The sequence below is a fragment of the Narcine bancroftii genome, chromosome 1 (assembly GCF_036971445.1).
Source record: "Narcine bancroftii isolate sNarBan1 chromosome 1, sNarBan1.hap1, whole genome shotgun sequence".
In the NCBI taxonomy this organism is placed as follows: domain Eukaryota; kingdom Metazoa; phylum Chordata; class Chondrichthyes; order Torpediniformes; family Narcinidae; genus Narcine; species Narcine bancroftii.
In genome coordinates, this window is record NC_091469.1 from 264,146,725 (window position 1) to 264,169,215 (window position 22,491).

The 22,491-nt window shown below is 44.6% G+C and overlaps 1 protein-coding gene across 13 annotated transcripts in view; it reads left to right on the plus strand.

The window, feature by feature from the left end:
- The window catches only part of trim66 (tripartite motif containing 66), a 337,321-nt gene that overhangs the window by 250,342 nt on the left and 64,488 nt on the right, over window positions 1–22,491 (plus strand). For 9 of the 13 annotated variants that reach the window (XM_069897347.1, XM_069897330.1, XM_069897340.1 and 6 more), the window contains 5 exons: window positions 1,675–1,778; window positions 9,504–9,633; window positions 13,257–13,389; window positions 13,738–13,854; window positions 14,126–14,240. In XM_069897347.1, coding sequence (XP_069753448.1) covers window positions 1,770–1,778; window positions 9,504–9,633; window positions 13,257–13,389; window positions 13,738–13,854; window positions 14,126–14,240 — 504 coding nt within the window. In that variant the 5' untranslated portion in view covers window positions 1,675–1,769. Of the gene's footprint in view, window positions 1–1,169; window positions 1,446–1,674; window positions 1,779–6,142; window positions 6,264–9,503; window positions 9,634–13,256; window positions 13,390–13,737; window positions 13,855–14,125; window positions 14,241–22,491 lie in introns of those variants that run through there. The other 4 variants (XM_069897373.1, XM_069897326.1, XM_069897288.1 and 1 more) reach the window with 4 other exon arrangements.

The window sequence follows — 22,491 nt, forward strand, 5'->3', positions numbered from 1 at the left end:
TTATTGTGGATGTCCGATGAAGGTCGACCATTGTCCATTACTCAATAATGGTCCTGTGGTGGAGAGAGTGAAGAGCACAAAGTTCTTTTGTGACCTATCCTGGACTCTCAAGATCTCCTCATTAGGAAGGCACAGCAGTACCCACCATACTTCCCAAGGAGGCTGAGGAAGGCAAGGCTACTGGCCCCCATCTTAACAATTTTTATACAGAAGCACAATTGTCCTGCTTGGCTGCATCATTGTGTGATATGGTCGCTGCAAAGCAGTGGACTGGAAGACAATATCGAGGATCAAGGAAAGGGCCAAGTAGATCATTGAAGTTTCTCTTTCCTCTATTGACGACATTTACTGGAAATGTTGCCTAAATAGAACTCAAATCTGGAGGGCCAGCACATTCCACCTTTAACCCACCACCATCAAGAAGGAGGTACGGGAGCATCAAAGTCAGAACTGTCATGCTGGGAGGTAACTTCTTCCCACAGGTTGTGAGATTGATGAGCAAGTAAATCTTCCCAAAATATTTGTATATATTTATTTTGATATATCTTTGTTTATATGTGATTATTATGCAGTGTGTGTGCCCCGTAGTCAGAGAATCGCTGTTGTCTGGTTGTACATGTACAGTCTGATGATACAGTACTAAACTTGAATTCCATTAGCCAGTATTTTACTATGTCTGCCAGTGGCTTTTTAACCATTTTATGTTTATGGAGCCCAAAGTCACTTGGATGGATCATAATTGTATTAACTCTTTTGCACGTCTGTTCAAAATCAATTTCCGTACAAATTGTATTAATAACAAAACATTTGAAGGTAATCACAATTTTTTTCAAAACCTTTCCATCTATGCAGTTCTGAATTGCTTTTTTCTATTTTATTAGAATCCTGCAAACTATTGCAGCAACGTTAAATGAGGAGAAAGCAACTCAACCGCTCTTTAGATTTAAAGTCACTTTGTGGCAGTGAATGTTATTAATCATTAATACATTTGCTTTAAGTTAATGCATCTGTTACCATCTGTACTGCAAGGCTAAGTAATTAAGAACAGCATGATATATGACAGGCTTTGCTATGCAACACCTGCAATTCAATTGGTATCTCTCTCTTGCATCTGAGTAAGAGGTTTGTGGTTTCAAATCCCACTACAGAGAGTTGAATACAAGAACATATGCTGACACTCTAGTACTGCTCTGAAGGAGTCTTGGGTATAAATACAAGATCCCATGCCACTATTTCAAAGAAGAGCACGAGAGTTATCCTTGGTGTTCTGGCCATTTTTCATACTTGTATGCACATTGCTGTTAAGACTACTAGTTTCTATTTGTGTGGGAGCTTGCTGAGTGCTAATTGGCATTCATTTCCCTACATTCAACAAGGATAACATTTCAATAGCTGTAAAAATTATTCAAATTAATTAATATGTTGAAAATTGGATATGAATACAGGTATTTTATTTCTGATTTAATGTTAAGCACAATCTCAGAATAGCCTATTAAGATTAATGAAATCTTGTAATTTTCCTGAATATAAAATTTGGCAATAATTTTTTTCTGAAAGCAGACTTTTTTTTCATTAAAGTGCTGAAACTATTATTTGTTGCTTTTGTATGTGTGGTTAATTTCATTTCCTGCTGTTGATCTGGTGTCTCTTTTTTGCTGCTCCTGGCTACCTCAGGCATTATCTGTTGCCCTGCTTGTAGGCAAACGTGTTTCACAGGCGATGTAGTGGAGAACGTCTTCATCAGAGAGTATCGACCAGTGTCCCAAAACATGGACAAGGTAAGCACAGTGTTCATTTAGAAACCAAGTTTTTAATTATCTGCATTATAGTTATTGATGTCTTCACAATGAACATTGACGTAGATTGAAGCCACTCAGCATAATCTGCAAATTTGGTTAGTTCGCCCGATCTGTTTACAAACTGTGCCTTGTGAGACACTTATCTTTTGAATTGCATAATTCAGTGTTGTCAGCATAAATCATAAAACGTGTTTTGCATTCTTCCTATAGTTTTCAAAACAAACAAACATGCTTGGTGAAATGAATTTGAAAGTATTAATCGCTGTACATTTTTTTTTGTTAACTGAGTTTGCAATGATTCCAATTGCTTTTGCATCATTTCGGTTATTTTTAAATATACATTTTATCAATTTTAATTGACTGGTAATATGTTCTTTAGCCTGTGAAAACTTTGCTGGCTGGTCTGGGGGTGTGGCTTTTGTACCTCATTATTTTTCCACTTGTTGTTTGGGTGTGGATTTCTCCACCCCTCCTCTCAAGTTACATTATTGCATTATACAAGTCCCCATAACAATCTCACCCGGCACCCCCCCCCCCCCCCCACCCCCATTTTCCTACTACCCATCTGCATGAGGCAGAGTACCCAATTAAACTCCTCTCCTGTTTGCTAGGAGAGGAAACTGGAGTGGCTGTGGTCATGGGGAGCGTGAAATAGATCCATTCTACCCATAGATGCTATCTGACCTGCTGAGGTCCTCTAGCAATTCTTTGTTTGCACATGATTCCAACATCTGCAACTTTTGTGATTCCCAACTATGTCAATTCGGGTTTTTAGACTGCAAGAATGTAACGGCACAATCAATGAAATTTGCCATTACATGGGCAGCCTAAAAAGGGAAGTGCAGGAATTTTTAGTCAATTCCTGTACCACGAGTTATCCTGCAGGATCCTTACTACTTTTCAAAGGGAAGCCTGCAGTCGCACTGCAAACTCTCCTCATGAATTTGATGCCCAGCTGATGACTCAGACTACGTTGCTCCACATAAAAGCTCTGGAACTAACTTGAATGCCAGTAATCTGATTTGTAGTGCTACATAAGGAGTGGGTTGCATTCCTGATTTGTAGTGCTACACCGAGAGTGGGTTGCATTCCTGATTTGTAGTGCTACACCGAGAGTGGGTTGCATTCCTGATCTGTAGTGTTACACCGAGAGTGGGTTGCATTCCTGATCTGTAGTGCTACACCGAGAGTGGGTTGCATTCCTGATCTGTAGTGCTACACCGAGAGTGGGTTGCATTCCTGATTTGTAGTGCTACACCGAGAGTGGGTTGCCTTTTTGAGTGATCAGCCCTGCTGATGATAGTGAAAAGGCTTTATTATCATGTAACCTCCCTTTGGCCTGGGCCAGAGGTTGCTTCTGAATGGACTCATTGTGAAGGCTAAAAACACAAAATGCTGGAGAAACTCAGTTGGTCAAACAGTGTCCTTTATGTAGCAAAGATAAAAATACATAACCGATGTTTTGGGCTTGAGCTGTTCATCGAGGTATGGAAGAACGTTGGCAGGCATCCGAACAAAAAGAGTTGGGGGGAATTGTGTGGGGGGGTGTTGGGAAAGGTGGAGTTAAAAGGAAGGGGACAGCGGAAATCAGGGGAGGAGGGACAGCTAGGTGGGTGGAGGGGAAAGGAGGGGGGGCTAGAACTGGAAAAACTGGAAGGGAGAGGGGAAAGAAAAGGCGAGCAGGTTAGCAGAAAGCTGAAAAGTCGATGTTAATGCCATCTGGATGGAGAGTGCCCAGACAGAAAATAAGGTGCTGTTTCTCAAATCAGCAGGTGGTTAGGGTGGGATAGAACATAAGGACATGGACAGACATGTAAGAATGGGAATGTGACTCAGAATTAAAATGGTTGGCTACTAGGAGGCCTCTGTTGTGGCAGAGGGAGCAGAAGTACTCAGTGACCAGAGAAGGCCATTAAGGGAGCACTGGATGCAGTAAATCTGCCCTTTGGATATACAAGTGAAGTGTTGCTTCACTTGAAAAGCCTGTTTGGGGCCCCGGACCATGGTAAGGGAGGAGGTGTGGGCGTAAGTGTTGTACCTCCTGCGACCACAGGAAGGTGTCGTGGGGTTGATAGATGGGGAGGGATGAGTGCATGAGGGAATTGAGAGGAGAGGAGAAGGAAAAGTGTGCCTGGTGGTGGGATCCTGTAGTAACCGCCGGAAGTTCCAGTGTTGGGTCTGGAGGTTGGTGGGCTGGTAGGTGAGGATGAGGGGTATTCTATTTGTTATGTCTGGGAGAAGAGGGGCCAGGGCAAATGAGCAGGAAATGGAGGAGATGCAGATGAGGACTGAGTTTCTGGTGGTGGATGGTAAGCCATGTTTGTGGAAGAAAGCAGACGTTTCGGAAGATCTGGACTGGAAGACCTCATCTTGGGAACAGATGTGATAGAGGCAGAGAAATTGAGAGAAGGGAGGAAGTGTAGACAAGGTAGTTGTGGGAGTTAGAGGAATTGTACTATTCTTAGTGGAAAGCTAGTCTCCCGAGATGGAGACAGAGAGATCCAGGAAGGGGAGAGCGTTGTTGGAGATGGACCAGGTGAGTTTGAGATCGAGGTGGAAGTTGGCCGCAAAGTGGATGAAGTTGACAAGCTCAGCGTGGGTGTTTGAGGCAGCCCCGATGTAGTCATCGATATACTGGAGGAAGTGTTGAGGGTTTTTGTTATTTACTTCATTGTGAAGGCTGGTTGATTCGCTCTCTGTGATTGTATGCTAACTGGCCCTTTTGGTTCTGCTCTTCAGCTGAGTTACATCCTGTGCTCCCACAGTGAAGGCTTGGATTCTTTATATACAGTCAATGAGCAATTGTGAAGTGCAAGCTAGCATATTCCTAATTTTTGCACTAATGCTTTGCAGCGTAAGTGCATTTGAACACCCATTCTGTTACATCTGTCTTTACTCTGTCTAGAGATGAATCTCAGATCTGTTGAGCTGAGTGGTTTTGTATCTAGTCTGTCACGTTTAGGCCAACCAGGGCTCATGAATAGTGCCACTGACGTGGATGGAGAAGGTAAAGTGTAATTGTAGTTTGTGATTTTCCTTTAAGTTGTAAGCTAGACATGTTTGAATACATTTGTTATTTTTTAAAATCTTTACATTTTGAAAAATAATTAAACATCTATTGTTTTTATGTTTCTGATGACCAGAATTTTCAAAAATTTAGACATACAGCATGGTAGCAGGCTATTTCGGCCCATGAGCCTGTGTTGCCCAATAATCCTGCAAACCTGGTACATTTCGAATGGTGAGAGGAAACTAGAGCCCCCGGGGAAAACCCATGCAGACATGAGGAGAACGTACAAACTCCTTACAGACTGCGCGGGATTTCAACCCCAGTCCCGATCACTGAAGCTGTAACACCTTTGCACCGACCGCTACGCTAACTGTGCCGCCCAAAGGAACCATTGAAAAGGCCTTGACCACATGACCTGACCAAAGCTCTGAGCCACCAGGTGCCCAGGTTCTGGTGCCTGATCAGATTTCAGATTTATTATCAGAGATTATTTTTCCTGCAGGTGAGGGAGAATCACCACTTATTGGTAGTGCAACAAAAAAATCTGCACATGTAAACAAATAAAGAAATGCAAACAAATTGCGCAATACCAAGAGAAAAAACAATTAATAAAATGCAAAAGTAAGAGTTCTTAAATGAGTCCCTGTTTGAGTTTGTCATGGAGGAGTCTGATGGTGGAGGGGTAGCTGCTGTTCCTGAACCTGGTGGTGTGAGTCTTGTGGCACCTAGACCTCTTTCCTGATGAGAGCAACGTAAACAGAGCATGTGCTGGGTGGTGTGGAACCTTGACGATTGCTGCTGCTCTCCAACGGCAGCATTCCCTGTAGATTTCCTCGATGATGGGGAGAGTTTTGCCTGTGATGTCCTGGACTGTGGCCACTACCTTTTGCAGGGCCTAGCTGCTCCTTCACAGACCATTTAATTTCATAAGATGGCATGGCAGTAAGGCCATTGGTTAAATGAGGTGTGGGGCCAGAGTATTCTGTGAGGCAGGGACTTGAGAGCCAGGCAAATGCTGGGATACGCAAAAACTAACTCAAGTTGTACAAAGCCAAAGGCACAATGGGATCCAGACAAAGCCCCACACTTCACTCACCAGCAAAGTTCAAATTTCTCTGCTTTACCAGCAAAAGTTAGAGGATTTTATCTTTTTATGAAATTAAAAAGAAGCCAACATATGCACTTCGGTGGAGTTCCGTCTTCTGTGGCAGTGACAAAAATGTATATTTGGCAGCATTCTATATGACTGTGTGTTTCTGAATTATTCAGTGTTGATCAAGATTTGCCTGCCTGGCACTAATCTTTTGGTTTTCTATTCCTGGACAAATTCCAGCACCTGTCTAGCAAAATTATATGGAAAAGGCATGACCCCGTTTTGGACAGATTAATTGCAGTGGAAAACTCACTTCATTTTTGACCCATACTTTGTGGTAGAAATTGAAGATATTTGACTTGTAAGTTTTGCGCTGATTGAATAAAATGCTTTCTTATGGATAACATTTTGTATCCTGATTGTCACCTCACAGTTTCTAATGGCGAAGCACTAGCCTGTTTTCCACTTCATTCTGTCACATGAACAAAGTGCTGATAATCATACACAATTTTTAAATTTAAATTGAGATATGCCGCGTGGTAACAGGCTCTTTCAGCCCATGAGCCCGTGCCGCCCAATTACACCCAATTGACCCAGTACGTTTTGAAGGGTGGGAGGAAATAAGAGCACCCGGAGGAAATCCTTGCGGACACGGAGAATGTACAAACTCCTTTCAGAAAGCGCACAGATTCGAATCTGGGTCGCTCGCACTGCAACAGTGTTCTGCTAATTGCTAAGCTAACCATGCTGTCCTCTAACAGTGTCGTCCTCTATGCTAACCGTGCTGCCCTATGACCTTTGACTTTCACATGATTTGAAGCTACAAGATAAGAAATACATTGCAGTGTAATTTTCAACTTTAATTTCTCTGAATAAAGGAGTTGCTCATTAATCTGCAGGAATGTTCTAGTCTTACAGCTTCATCAACAAACTTGCATTTTAGTAATTGCTTCTCATCAGATCTCCAATTGATCATAGCCTGAGGTCAAGTCTTCGCACCTTCTTTGTAAACCATTGATGTGTGGCACAATGGAGAAAAAATTGAGGTTTACTTGTAATTAGGCTTAGTCACAAGGAAAATGGTGAAAAATAATATTTCTTGAAGGGTATTAATTTTTCTAGGTTATTTAATCAGTGCAAATTTGAATCACCTGTATCCTGCTTTTTTTATTATACATAAGTAGAAGAATAGATGTGCTTATGCAGACTACATAATAAAACCATAAGACATAGGAGGAGAAATAGGCTATTCAGCCCACTGAGTCTGGCCTGTCATTTAATCATGAGTTGATCCATATTCCCACTAAGTCCCACTGCTCAGCCTTTTCCCAAAAAAACTTTGATGCCTTGACTAATCAAGAACCTATCAATCTCTGCCTTAAATTAACCCAATAACTTGGCCTCCACAATCACCTGTGGCAACAAATTCCACAGATTTCTGGTTGAAGAAGTTCTGCCACATCTCAGTTCTAAGCAGACACCCTTCAATGCTGAAGTTTTACCCTCTTGTCTTAGTCTTTTCCACCATGGGAAACCTTCTTTCTACATCTGCACTGAACATGCCTTTTAAGTATTCCCCACCCACCCCCATCTCCTAAATTCCAACGAATACAGGCCAACAGCTGTCAAACACTCCTTATATGATAACCCTTTCATTCCTTGTGAACCTCCTCTGAACCCTCTCCAACATCAACATATCCTTTCTTCAATGAGGATCCCAAAACTGCTCACAATACTCCAAGTGAGGTCTCACCAGTGCCTTATCAAATCTAAAGTGATCTGCAGTTAGATAAGTCAACATAGGGGCACCAAAATGAGAGCAAATGCAAAAGGACAATAAGTATTTCTGAGTTTTGTTGAGTCTGGATGGAATCCATCCTAGGTCCTGAAGGCAAAGCTACAAATGGCAAAGACACTGGGAGAAATCTGTCGACACTGAAGGATAGATGGTGCATTTTGCAGTGAGGGTGTTGTTCAACCAGGAAAATGGTCATGTTTTAATGTCTCTACCAACCTAGTTCTTCCAGTTAATATTATACAAAATAGCCTTCTGCTTGCCGTAAGATAGACAAAAAGCCACCAAAAGAGAGTCCCTTCAGAGTCGGTGAGTGTCTGTGGATACCTCTCCAGCACGCCCACAGCCTCTGCAGCTGCACAGGCTCCTGTTCAATTCATCGGCAACCCGAGCTCCAGATCCAAACCTTGGAGATGATCAGGAAGCCTTCAGTGCTCAAGGTCCTTCTTGCCCCGACACCCTCTCAAATCTTGGCTGCACGGCTGCAAAACTTGTTTCCAACGAGCCCATCTCCAGCAGCCCGCAGCCTGTGCGAATCAAACGACCGTAAGTTGCTTGCAGCCTGTGTGGTTCCCTCAGCCGCTGAGCCCCTTGCTAGTTCACTGCTGTGGTCACCATCCCGCAGGCTCGTCTCCTCTGCTTCTCCTTCTCGATGGGAGGAGGGATGGGGTTCTCCCTGCTCTGGTGCTGTGGGCCAATCTGCTGCTCCCTGGAGTCTGAAGCCCCTTGTTGCCAATGCTAAGCACAGGTGCTGCCATCTTGGGTACAGACCCCTGCAGTTGCAGGGTTTTACTTACAAACACTATCTGCTCCTTTAACAGGCTGTTTAAGGCCTGTTTAGTGCTGCGGTTGAACTCTTCGGAACAGCACAGTTTCTTCACTTTCCACTGACCCAGGTCTGCACCCACTGCAGTGCTGTCATCACGGCTCTTTTTACAGCAGCTGTTCTCAACGGGGGCCACAGCACATTTATAGTAAAAGCCTTGTTTTCTTTTCACCTCACATAATATAAATAGTTCTTGTTTTTTTTATTTAGTTGGTAGGAGAGAAGTATTGAAGAAACCAAAACTTGACTGCTTCACAAGAATGGGGCCCATAAACTTTACGCAGAGTCCTAAGGGTTGAGAGTGGATGCTCTAAAGTATCTACGACCCTGTAAAGAATGCCAGGTTTTATTGCGAGTGGAAACATTGCACGCAACAAGAAATTGCTCCAAGCTATTGTGGGGACTTTCACCTTTCAGTTCTTGAACATCACTGGGAAGACCTTATGATTCCTTATCCTGGTTTAAAAAACAATCTTCACTAATATTTCTGATCTTATTCCCTTGCAGTTCCAATTATTTATTCTTCTGAAAGTAGCATTTTATTACAATGTATTGTTTTCTGTTGGCCAGCTGAATAGAGCACTGTGGCTTGATAAGGCCCTTCCGCTCCTCTTTGTAGTTGGAATCACAGTGGCTTTTTTTTTTGCAGTATTGTATACAAAGCCATCAGCTAATTTTTTGGGGGGGGGGGGGGAAATTGACTATTTTTATGCATGAAAGGACACTTGTAGCAAGTTTAGCAGCAAACAATGCATTGATGTTTTCAAGGAAGAAATCTCAAATGTGTGACCCTGAATATTATTTTGTATCCCTGAATTTAAAAAGCTAGATAATAGCTCAGAAGATATTAGTCTCTGAACAGTAGCAAGTAATGTGCTATTTCTTGTTAAGGATGATACTGTAATAACTTAGTTTTAGAGGATGTGATTACAGCTTTTGAAGTAATTAGCTGAAAGTGTGCTTTTTTTAATTCTTGCCAGCACTGCTCAAATTGTGAAAAGAAACCAGCCTTCAAGTTCTGTTCACACTGCACTAAGTGGCTATGCGGTGCATGTTCCAAAGAGCATTTGCACGGAGAAGGTACAATGCTTCATAAGTTGTTAACCTCAGGTAAGGTATTGTACAGTTTCCAAGACCCACAAAGTTTGATAGGTCCTGCAACTATGTTTGAATACAGGAAATGACCACAGACTCTTTGATGGTGTGATGTGTCACTTACAATATATATTCATGTAATTGTCAAGTTTTCTGGATCATTTTTTTGGGCTAAATTTGGGGAGGGGTTGACTTTTACATGGATCATACTTGCATTGTTCAAGACATCAGGTGCTCGAACGTACAGAACCAGATGGTAAGTCTGTGTTCAGGGTGTCGGGAGCTCAGATGAGCAGGCATTCGGGGCATTGGGAGCTTGGATGGGTGGGTGATTGGGGTGTCGGGAGCTAGGCCAGGCGTTCGGGCGAGCATCTGTGTTCAGGGTGTCGGGACCTCCGAAAGATGGAGCCAGGTTGTATATCCACGCTCTGGGTATTGGGAGCTCAGATTTGGGGCTTTGGGAGCTTGGATAGGAGGTTGGACAGGGCGTTGAGAGCTCGGGGGCAGTTGGGCAAGGGTCCACGTTCGTGGTGTCGGGAGCTTGGATGGACGGATCTGCGTGTGTCCACGTTCAGGGTGAGGGAGCTCAGATGGGTGGGCATTCGAGGCGTCTGGAGCTTGGATGGGTGGGTGGTCGGATGTTGAGTGCTCGGGTGGGCATTCGGGGCAAGGGTCCATGTTTGAGGTGTCAGGTGCTCAGATGGATGGAACCGGGTAGTAAGTCCACATTCAGGGTGTCTGGCGCTCAGATGGGTGGGCATTCAGGGAGTCGGGAGCTTGGGTGGGTGGTCAGGGCATTGGGAGCTCGGGCGGGTGGGGCAAGGGTCCATGTTTGAGGCCTCAGGAGCTCAGATGGAAGGGTGGTCAAGGCCAAAAATAGGGGGATCAACTTTTATACAGGTCATATGGAAAATGTGCAATTTTTGGGCCAAAAAAGGGGAAATCGACTATTGCATGGGATCGGCAATTGCATTAGTATTTATGGTAGCTTGCTTATACTTAAGGGACCATAATTAAACAATTTCATCTTAACAAATTGTCAGCAATACCACCTAAATAAACTGGCACACCCTCAAATGCTGGCATATATGCAGAGACAGAATAGAGAGAAGGCCATCTTTTTTTACTTTGTGGCATTGCATGTGAAGGAGAATTGTCGCCATGCAGACAAAGTAAATGAAATTATGTGGTTTGTTAAAAAAAAAGTTGATTTGAATTTCTGTATTTTTTGTGAATATCTATTTTTGAAATTAATAAGACAATGGGTGGAATTTCATGATGGCGGGAAGCCAGTTATAATCACTGCTAAATGAAGACTGTAGACTAATTCCAGTCACTCCACTGGGATAGGTCGGCATTTCTTTGAAAACCTAGCTCCTTGCTAAAGTGTATTGGCCTTGAGATTTTGTTAAAGTTTTTATGGGGAATCTGCGGTGCCAGCTTTATAGTTCTGAAGACTCTTGAATTGAGCCCTTTATTTAGACATACAGCACAGTAAAAGGCCTCTTTGGACCATGAGCTGGAGCCTCCCAAATACGCCCAATGAACCTACAGCCCCCCCACCCCGGGGAAAATCCACGCAGACACGAAGTGATTGTACAAACACCTTTCAGACAGCACAGGATTCGAACCCCGGTCCTGATCACTGGTGGTGTAACAGGGTTGCGCTAACTGCTACGCTGACCATGCCTCCCTTGTGTGCTGAAATTATGCACCAAGACTTACAAGCCATTCATCTCCCATCTTTATTTTTTTGCATAAATGTGAGAAAAATAAAGATAGGTATATTTTGCACACTTCTCATTTACTTTTTATGAATTAATATGAAATAAAGATTGAGCTCCATATTATGACTAATGATATCAGTGCAAAATCCCTAGTTGCTCTGAGAAGATGATCATGGACATTTTGTTGAGAGCTAAGGCCCCAGAAACTTATCAGACTTCACCTACTCATGTAATAGTCAATCCCATGTAATAGTCGACCCCCTTTTTTGGGGGTTTGCGTGTTTTCCATATGACCTGTGTAAAAGTCATCCCGCCCCCCCCCCCCCCCGCCATCCAGTTTTGGCCCTGACTGCCTGTCCATCCAAGCTCCCGATGCCATGACCACACATCTTCACCTTGGCTTCCCACCCATCTGAGCTCCCGAGCTTATCCATGGAGGGGGAGGAACTTACAGATGCAGCAACAGTTAAATGTTTTCAAAGAAGGAGACTGAAATTTTCATGTAAGTGAAGTTTGTTCACTGTAAAGTACAGTGTAATATTTTTGTCTTTTGTCTTTGAAACTGTTTATTCTTAATTCCTAACTAATGTATTAGTTAGGCATTGTAAACTAATCTCAAGCAACCGAAAAAAAAAACTTATCTGGCATCTACCAATTCACCAAAGAGCCGAATACCACATATTTTACTGTACATCCACAGTTATTGTGCCAATTAAATATTTATTTTTGTATAATATTACAAATATAATATTTTACACAATCATTAGAATGAATATTTGGAAAAATGAGGAATTTGGATATGATAATTATGGGATCTTTAATGTTTTTAAAAATTAGAATATTTTATTTAAGTCATGAGTTGTAAGTTAAAAGTTAAAATAATAACATGGAAAATAGAATAAAGAAAAGCCAAATAATAGCTAAATGTTCCCCTATTATAATTGTTGCATATATTAGTGCCTGAATAATAAAGAATGTTGTTAGCTGAATAGCTACAGAGAAGCAGTGGAAAGTCTCATGAAATGGTGTGAGAGTAATAACCTGAGTCTCAATATGAACAAGATGAATTCTGTAGTTGAGAGAGTGGAGAGCATCAAGTTCCTTAGAGTTCACTTAACTAGTAACCTATTGTGGACACTCAACATCTCCTCACTTGTCAGGAAGACGCAACAGCGATTGTATTTCCTGTGAAGACTGAAGTGGGCAAGGAAACTGGCCATCATTATGTCATCCTTCATTCGGAACTCTTATCAAGCGTCCTGGCCGGCTGCATCACAGTGTGGTACGATTACTGCAGAGAAATGGATTGGAGGTCACTGAAGTCTCCCTCCCCACCATCGCCTCCCCCCCCCCCCACCCCCCCAACATCGACGTGATCATTGAGGGCTCTTTCCACCCTGCTCACAGTATCTTACAACTGCTCCCATGAGGGAAGAGATCCAGGAGTATCAGAGCCAGCACCACCAGGCTGAGGAACAGCTTCTTTCTACGGACAGTGAGAATGCTGAACGTCCAAATGAACTGCTCACACTATCCATCTGAGACTCTCATATGTACAAAACAATATTATTTTATTTATTTGTATTAGATAAAATACTTGCCCTGTATGTGTGTTATGTCTGCTTGTGTGAGTGCATGTTTTGCACTGAGGACTGGAGAACACAGTTTCGTCAGATTGTGCTTGTACAATCGGATGACAATAAACTTGGCTGGTGAAGCCAAATATCATGTACTTTGAACGGTTGTACCTGTGGAATCAGAAATTTATGCTAAAACCAATACATTGGCTGCTCTAGCCTCTTTCTACAAATCTGCTGTATTCAAGAATTGCTCAATTAATTGATAGGATTAATTTTCAAATTTCTTTCTATTCTGAGTACACTCTTGAGTACTGTTTTCTTCAACCTTCAGGAGATGAGGATGAAGTCAATGAGCTCTCACTGCTCTGTCCACTTCACACCAAAGAGCCACTGACACTATTTTGTGAGACCTGTGACATGCTGGCCTGCTGGAGTTGCCAACTAACACAACACAAAGAACACAGGTAAGTATAGGTGAATAAGAAGCAGAGTGCTATTCAACATGTAATTATTGGAAATATTACAATGTTCTAATATTGCGATGCAGGGACTTTTGTTAACTTTCAAAACCAATGTCAAACGTATTGGATAAATGCCCCCGAAGTAAGAGACTGCATTTGTTAATGCAGTTTTGAGTGAAATGCACCTTAGTAGATTGCCGGAAGGAATTACTTTCATGGTGGTCAGGAGTAGATTGTGTCAAAAGTATCTCTATGCAAGAACCAAAATGACTATAAAGTCAAAGGTTTGTTAGTGGCTGCACAGATGTTGATTTTGTAACACTCTTTTCTTTTAAAAATATTCACCCACAGTTTCAAATATCTGGAAGATGTTTTACAGAATCAGAAGGTCATTTTGGATGAGCTGTCTCTGAAAATGGAAGAGAAGAAAGTCAAAATCCAGAACTCAGCAAAACAAGTACAAGACAGGTAACGTCCTTTGATTTAACTTGGAAAGTACGAAGATAAGGATAAGGATTAGCTTCCCAAAATGTTTCCTCACCACCCATTCGGAGAGGGCAAATCTTTTGATTTTTTTTGGGCAATTGTTGGTACAGAATCATGGCCTGTAGAGCTTTAAAAAAAAATACTTATACCAATTACTGGAGCTGATAAAGGTTTCTGTAGCAATCTAGTAAAGTAGTGCGAATGCATTGCCCATTCAACTGCATTTTCATTGAAATAAAAATCTGTCTTGTAGATTAAATGAAGTAATGCAAGTGCGGACGAAGGTGGAAAATCAGATTAAGATGGCAAAGATGATCATGATAAGTGAATTAAATAAACGAATGAATATTCTGATGGACCAGGTGGAGGTGAGGCTTTCACATTTGTTTCAAAAAAAACCTCTACTGCAGCAAAAGCTTGTAGACAAAAGGTTTTCAAGACATATTCTGCAAGTTTTGCCTTTGCATGTAAAGGGTAATATGGCAGGGCATTTATATGTAATGTAGAATACTGTAGTTTAGGCTAAATGTAATATGGTGTATTTAAATCCTCTCTGGTTTCATTTTAGAAACCTGTTAGTGGATGCTATGTGGCTACCAGGTTGCACTTCCACTGAAGGCTTTACTTTATAGATTGTGATAATCAATGCATTTATCTCTCTGCAAAATGGAAAGTAGGTAATAGAGGGTATATAATCCTGCAGAAAACTGGTTATACATTAGAAGTGAAAAATGTGCAATGTTAAGTGCATGGTGACCTCTTTCAAAGCCAAATACTTTCTTTCTGTGAAGGACTTGCATTCTTGGTGTTCAAATAATCTCTAAAAACAGGTGGGGTAAACATATTAATTGATCCAAATCTGGTTCCAACCTAACTACAATGTGCCCTTTCTTCATGTAATTGAGGTCAATGGGGGATAGGTATCCCACCTGAAGGCAAGATGGTCATTTCATTGTTGATTTGAAGAGCTGTGCCACAGCCTCCCCTCATCTTCCAGACTAGAGCTAGATCGGCAGGAGTTCCTAAGCCCTGTAAACCTGGCAGGTAATGAGAGCTTTCTGGAAAAAAATAAAGTGTCTTCTGGCGTAGAGGAAATAGGAGCTCCTCCACCCTACCCCGTAAAATGACCCCATTCCATGCCAATGGATCTCACCACCCATGCATCACTAACCCTTACCTCAACCAAGACAAATAAGTTTCTTTTCCTCAACTATAGCAATCAAGCATCAGAAAAAAAAACATTTGGGATGAGCCTCCTGATATTATAAAGATCAGGTCATTGAGGACAAGAACAGGAAAGTCATGATGTAAACTGTACAGGATGTTTGTGAGACTTCACTTGAAGTATTGTGTGCAGTCTTGGTCTCCCAGCAAATGTATTATTAAGATGGAAATGATGCAGAGAAGATATGCAAAAATGTTACCAGAACTGGTCGGCTTGAATTATAAGGAGTGGCTGGATAGGCTGAGACTTTTCTCCCTGGAGTATAGGAGGCTGAATGATGCACTTTTAGAGATCTATAAAATCATGAAGGGTATGGACATAGTGTATAGTCCGAGCATATTCCTCAGGTAGGGGAGTCCAAAATTTAAGGGCGTAGATTTAAAGTGAGATGGGAAAGATGGGCATATTTTATGCACAGAGGGTGGTGGGTATGTGGTGCAAGTTGCCAGAGGAAGTGGTGGATGTGGGGACAATTGTAACATTCAGGTTAAAGTTCAAAATATATTCAAAAAGCAAAATCTGAAAAGTTTGAAAGGATATGGGCCAAATGCAGGCAAGTGGGAGGAGCTTGGTTGGCATAGAGAAGTTGGAAAGGCCTTTCTATTCAATTGTTATCTATAGCCCCCCTTTCCATTGGCACCTTGCCCCAGGAATTAACGGGGAATTAACCAGTTAAGGGACCAGTGGAAAAGGAAAACAATCAGCACCCCAGTGTCAAATGACATCAAATCACGCTGTGGATTGACGGCCTCATATCCCCAGCATCAGCTGATGCTGGGGTGCTGATAAAACCAGTGGAAAAATAACAATGTCCATTCATTCCATTCCATTCAAAGGTAGACTCCGGGGATGAATGTATTCATTATCTCGGTTAAAGGTGGCCCAGTGGAACCAGCACAAACGGCTTCCTATCCCGGGATACTGCACGGCCAATTTACTGGAACACCAATGAAAAAAGGACATATGAGTCTTTTAAAAATAAATGTGTGTGTCTGTGCACAATTACATGATGCAAGTTTATAATCTACTGTGGCAGTAGGCCATTAGGCAGGTGAACCGGACCCGCTTGTCACGCACGCGGCGGGGCAGCCGGCCAAAATGGCACCATCGGGGGTTTCCTCCCGACCTCAACACTGAGCTCAGAAGCCCGCCCTTGGAAACCCACGTGACGCCCCGGTGACATTGGGGCCCCCCAGCGCAGTTCTCAGCCTGGTTTGGGCTGGGAGTATAAGACCAGCCAGGCAACCTGCAATAAATCAGTTTTTGCTCACTGAACTCAACCCGTCTGGTTCAGTTAGCAGTGTAGCCGCCGCTACAATTGGTGACCCTGACAGGTTCAAACGTCTTTGAACCCAACATGAACGACTCTTCGATCAACACTATAGCCATCAAGCTTCTTGACTTCTGGGTTCAGGAGCCAGAGACCTGGTTCAGCCACGCAGAGGCTCAGTTTCACCTCCGCCAGATTTCATCGGAGTCGACCAAGTTTTACCATGTGGTTGCCGCCCTGGACCAGGCCACTGCCAAACAAGTGCTGCACCTTGTTCAGCACCCACCCGCGGAAGATAAGTACGGGACCATCAAGTGGGTGCTACCGGCTCCCTCGACCTCTCCAGGCACCAGCATATCGCTCGGATACTGCACCTCGATGCCTTGGGGGACAGAAAAATCGAGTTGATGGACGAGATGCTCATGCTCATGGGCGATCACACCAACTGCCCACTCTTCGAGCGCATCTTCCTGAAGAAATTGAAATTCCTGAAGGCTGTTAATGTCCCAGGAGAGCTTCGTCAAGCCTAGGAAGGTCACACAAAAGGCTCAGGAGCTATGGCTTGAACGATTCCCGGACGGCTTAGCAGTCCAGCAGGTTACGAGTCACGGGCAATGACCACACCATGATCACGGGCATGACCACTAGCGCTGCGGTGGAACACCCAGCCCCTCCAGGGGCTTCAAAGAGCATAGCCAGAAGTAAGCCATCCACTTCAGGCCTCTGCTTCTTCCACCAGCACTGGGGAGCCAAGGCTCGGAAGTGTCATCAGCCCTGCTCGTTCCAGGGAAACGAGTAGGCCGGCCGCTGTTAATGGCTGCGGCGGCTGGCCAAGAACACAGCCTTCTCTACCTGTGGGATTCAGTCAGTGGCCAACGCTTCCTCGTCGACATCAGGGCCCATATCAGCGTCATCCCGGCCACAGCCATTGTGTCCTGGAACCGGCCTCGAGGACCTCCCCTCCTTGCAGCCAATTCGATGGAGATCTGAACATATGGAGACAAGACCGTCCACTTCCAGATTGGCCAGCATAATTTCTCGTGGAGGTTCACCATTTCGTCCCTTCCAACCGCCATCCTGGGTGTCAAATTCCTCCTCGCCCATGGAATCCTGGTCGACATTTGAGGTAGGCGACTGGTAGATGCCTGTACCTTCCAATCCATTCGCCTCAATGCCTCCCGCACAGAGCAGCCACCGATGGCCATGGTCAGCACGCCCAAGGATGAGTTTCAGCGTATCCTGGATGAGTTCCTGTCCCTCCTCAAGCCACAATTCTCCACTGCCTCACCATGCCACGGGGTGTTTCATTACATCCCCACCCAAGGCCCGCTGGTCCACGCCAAGGCACACCAGCTCCCACCGGATAAGCTCCAGATAGCGAAGGAAGAGTTCTCGCTTGAGCTGGGGATCATTCGACGCTCCGAAAGTCCTTGGGCCTCACCACTCCACCTGGTCCCGAAAGCCTCTGACGGCTGGCACCCCTGCGGAGATTATCGACGGCTTAATGACGGCGACAGTACCTGACTGTTACCCGATCCCTCACATCCAAGAATTTACGCCAACCTGCATGGCGCGAGGGTATTTTCCAAGGTCGACCTGGTGCGTGGGTATCATTAAATCCCAGTGCACCCCGAGGACGCACCCAAAACAGACATCATCACCCCCCTCAGCTTGTTCGAGTTCCTACACATGCCATTCGGGATCAAGAACGCTGCCCAGACCTTCCAGCACCTTATGGACACAGTGGGTAGGGATTTGAATTTCATATTCATTTACCTGGATGACATCCTTGTCGCCAGCAGAGACCAGGCACAACACAAGTCTCACATGTGTACCCTCTTCTCCCGACTGGCCGTCTTCGGCCTAACGATCAATCCGGCCAAGTGCCAAATCGGGAAAGAGTCCATACGGTTCCTGGGCCCTACCATCATAGCCGAAGGAGCCACACCTGCCACTACGAAGGTCGTTGCAATCAGGGAGTTCCCACGCCCGGATAATCTCAAAGGGCTACAAGAGTTCGCGGGTATGGTCAATTTCTATAACCGCTTCATTCCAGACACTGTGGACATCAAGCAGCCGCTCTTCACCCTCATCGCGGCCAAAGACAAAACAAGACACTTGCCTGACTCCAGAGGCAAGCAGGGCATTCGAAGCCACGAAAGATGCCCTTGCAAAGGCTACTCTGTTCGTCCACCCACGCACCGGCCTGCATATGGCACTCTCCGTCGATGCCTCTGCCATGGCTGTCAGCAGGTGAACAGACACTGGAAACCACTGGCATTCTTTAGCCAAATTTTTCACCTGCCAGAGCGCAAGTATAGAACTTTCGATCGTGGGTTGCTGGGCATGTACCTGGTGGTACATGTAAGAATAAGAAAGTTCTTCTATTCATCCAAGAGATTCCAAACTCGGAGACCCCATTTCAAGAGAAGTTGGACTCTTTCCATTCCCATTTCTCCCATTTCTGCCATTTCCAGAACAACCAGATTTTTCTTTAGGAGTCAATGGTGGACTACATCTTTGTCCTCTTGCATCTGGCAATGAATCAGCAAAAATCATTGCTTCACGATCATTCTCAAAAAACTGAGATTGAAAGTCTTCATAAAACACCTTCAACACTGCCGGATAGCGAAAAGTAGACTTATAGCCTTTATGCCACAAAACTTCTTTAACTGGATTAAATCGACACCGACGCTGAATAACATCTTGACTCATATCTGGATTTAAAAAAAACTCTACTATTCTGATCAATAACAGAGCTTGTCGTCTTGCATTTTGCACTGCTAGACGAAATATTGCTTCTCTGTCCAAATAATTCAAACATCGAATTATCACAGGTCTCGGTGGTTGACCAGGCAGAGGTGTTCTTAAGGCTCTATGAGCTCTTTCCAATACCAAGCCTCCAGAGAAAAATTCTTGCCCCAATACTTGTGGGATCCATTGTTTTAAGAAACGAAGAGGATCTTGTCCTTCCATACCTTCAGGCAAACCAACGATTTTCACATTATTCCTTCTACTTTGATTCTCCAAATAATCTACTTTCCTCTCTAACTCCCTCTCACGTTCTCGCAATTCTTTAACGGATTTTTCAACTTCCAACTCTTTTTCTGTATTAGAAGCCACTTGTTGCATTCCAAAAAAGCAGACTGAAATTTTTAAAAATCTTCACAAGATGCTTCCACACGTATTTTAACTGTTTTCAGTTCTAAACTTATCCTTCGAGTCATTTCATTCATCATAGGCTGGATGACAGCGTTTAACTATTTACATTGTAATTCAGAAAAGCTCAGCCCTGCTTTCTCTAACGTAGTGGCCAAACCAGGTAACTGCAGCTCCTGCTGCATCTTGACAACAGGCAGTTTAACAGTTTTACTGTGGGTCTGGACTCCCAGCGATGGCACGCTGACATCTTGAGGGGGTCGATGCTGGTCTCCCTCCGCAACTCGCTGTTGTTTCAAAAACTCACGGAAGAGATCAAGATATTCAGGTTGGAGTACTTCCTGAGGCATTTCAAGCAATGGAGTCATCTTCCTGCATGCTCCCTCCGTTAAAGTCGGCAGGCTGCCAGAATCGGGATCCACTTCGTGGGCACACGCACCTTCCTCCTGAGAACGGGTAATTCCAGCGATGTCCTTCTCTTGGTGAGAAGTAGTCATTTTTTTTCAGCTCCCACAGGCAATCTTTGTGGTTTAGGCACTGAAGAAATTAAACTTGAGGCTGTAGCAAGCTGTTTCGGCCCTAAATCTTCAACACTCCGAAAATGTAATTTCTTCTGCACTTGAGGTTTAATCTTTTTACCATTAATGGCCATAACAGTTCCTTAATACTTTAGACTAAAATTTAAAATGTTTAAACTTGAAAACAAAGAGTTAAAAATGGGTACTTAAAAATTCGGCCAGAGAGGTCGAGACTACACGTCTAGACTCTACGCCATCTTGCCACGCCCCCCCCGGAGGGGAGGCCTTTCATCATTTTTACCGACCACAAACCCCTCACTCAGGCGCTCGCTATGGCAAGAGATCCCTGGTCAGTCCGCCAACAACGTCACCTCTCCTTTGTGTCGGAGTTCACCACTGACATTCGACACAAGGCGGGGAAAGATAACGTGGTCACCGACGCACTATCATGACCGGCCATTTGCGCGCTGATACCCGACCACGACTTCGACCAGCTCGTCAGGGACCAGAAGTCTGACGAGGAGACATGGGCCTTCAGGACTGCCATCACAGGCCTGCGGTTCGAGGACCTCCCGACTCCTCACGGTAAGGGCACCATACTGTGCGATGTCTCCATGCGCACCCCGCGACCAGTAGTTCCTCAGCAGTGGCGCAGGCAAATCTTCCACCATATCCATGACCTTTCCCAGCCTTCCATCAGGTCCAAGGTCCATATGGTGGCAGAATGTTTCATCTGGCACGGGCTTCGGAAGCAGATTGTGGACTGGACCAGAACCTGCACCCATTGCCAGCTTTCCAAGGTACACAGGCACACCAGAGCGCCCGTACAAGATTTCAAACGTGTCCAGGAATGGTTCAGTCACATACATGTGGACTTCATCGGTCCCTTACCCGTTTCCCAAGCTAACCGTTATCTTTTCACTACTCGTTGGCCCGAGGCAATCCTGATGCCAGATGCCTCTATGGACTCCTGCTCCCGAGTGCTTTTGAACGGTTGGGTTGCCCGGTTTGGCGTCCCGAGTCATGTCACCAGTGATCGGGGCACCCAGTTCACCTCTGCGCTCTGGGCACAGCTCGCCAACAGACTGAGGATCGAGCTACATCACACCACGGCCTATCACCCACAGGCTAATGGGCTAGTTGAGTGATTGCACCACCACCTTAAGTCGGCACTTCTGGCCTGCCTCACCGGCCCTGACTGGGTGGATGTGCTGCCTTGGGTGCTCCTGGGCATCTGCTCAACACTCAAAGAAGACCTACAGGCATCATCAGCTGAGCTGGTCTATGGTGCACCGCTAGCCCTACCCGGTGAGTTTGTCAACGTACCTCACAACCCCCAGCAGTCACCACACGGTCTACTTCTCCGCCTCCAAGCCCAGTTGGACTCCTTCACACCCCCACCATCGCCCAGACACGGCACACGGGCCTCTTATGTCCCCAGCGAGCTGTACTCTGCAGAGTATGTTTTTATCAGGCGGGGTCCGTCCACAGCATCTCTACAAAGACCATACGAAGGGCCGTACAAAGTCGTCCAGTGTTCAGGATCCATTTTCACACTTGACATCGGTGGTAAGAGGGAACTGTTTACACTGGACAGGTTAAAGCCAGCCCACCCCAACCCCACCGAACCAGTAGTTGTGGTCCAATCCAAGACGCTAGGCCATCCAGCAAAAAAAGGACATTGGCACCGGAGGTAGGCAAACCATTCCCGCTTGTCATGTACGCGGCGGGGCAGCCGGCCAAAATTGCGCCGTCAGTGGTTTCCTCCCAACCTCGGCACCAAGCTCAGAAGCCCGTGCTTGGGGACCCACTTGACGCCCCGGTGACGTCAGGGCCCCCCAGCGCGGTTCTCAGCCAGGTCTGTGCTGGGAGTATAAGACCAGCCAGGCAGCCTGCAATAAATCAGTTTTTGCTCACTGAACTCAACCCGTCTGGTTGTGCGATCCTTCAGTTAGCAGTGGAGCCGCTGCTATACTACCTTGATTTTGCATTTGAACTAAGCAGATATAATATCTGTAAAACAGCATTCAAAATGAGGCCAATGATCTTCCTGAGGCATTATAAAGTTCTTTGTGGTTATTTTGTGTCTTGTTTTCTTCTGGACGACAATTCCTTTGGGGCCAGATTATTAATCAGATGGGTGAGTGAGTAAGAAGGCAATCCAGTCCAATTTGTCTAGGTTTTCAAGTGCTTCCATAGAAGGTATACTGGACTGCCTTGAATTCTGATTCTTTTGTCGTTGTTTTTGAAGGCTCTGCTTTGCTGCTTTTCTAACATTGAAAGTGCACTCAAGAGGAATACATTTGTATTTATGGTATGGCAAAGCAGAATTCTATTGTGAACCTTAAGAAGCTGATTGCACCTGCTATAACGCTCTGCAACTGTCAGTTCTATTTTTAAAGTAATGAAAACAAAAACTAAGAATTGTACAAATTGATTTCTTAGTC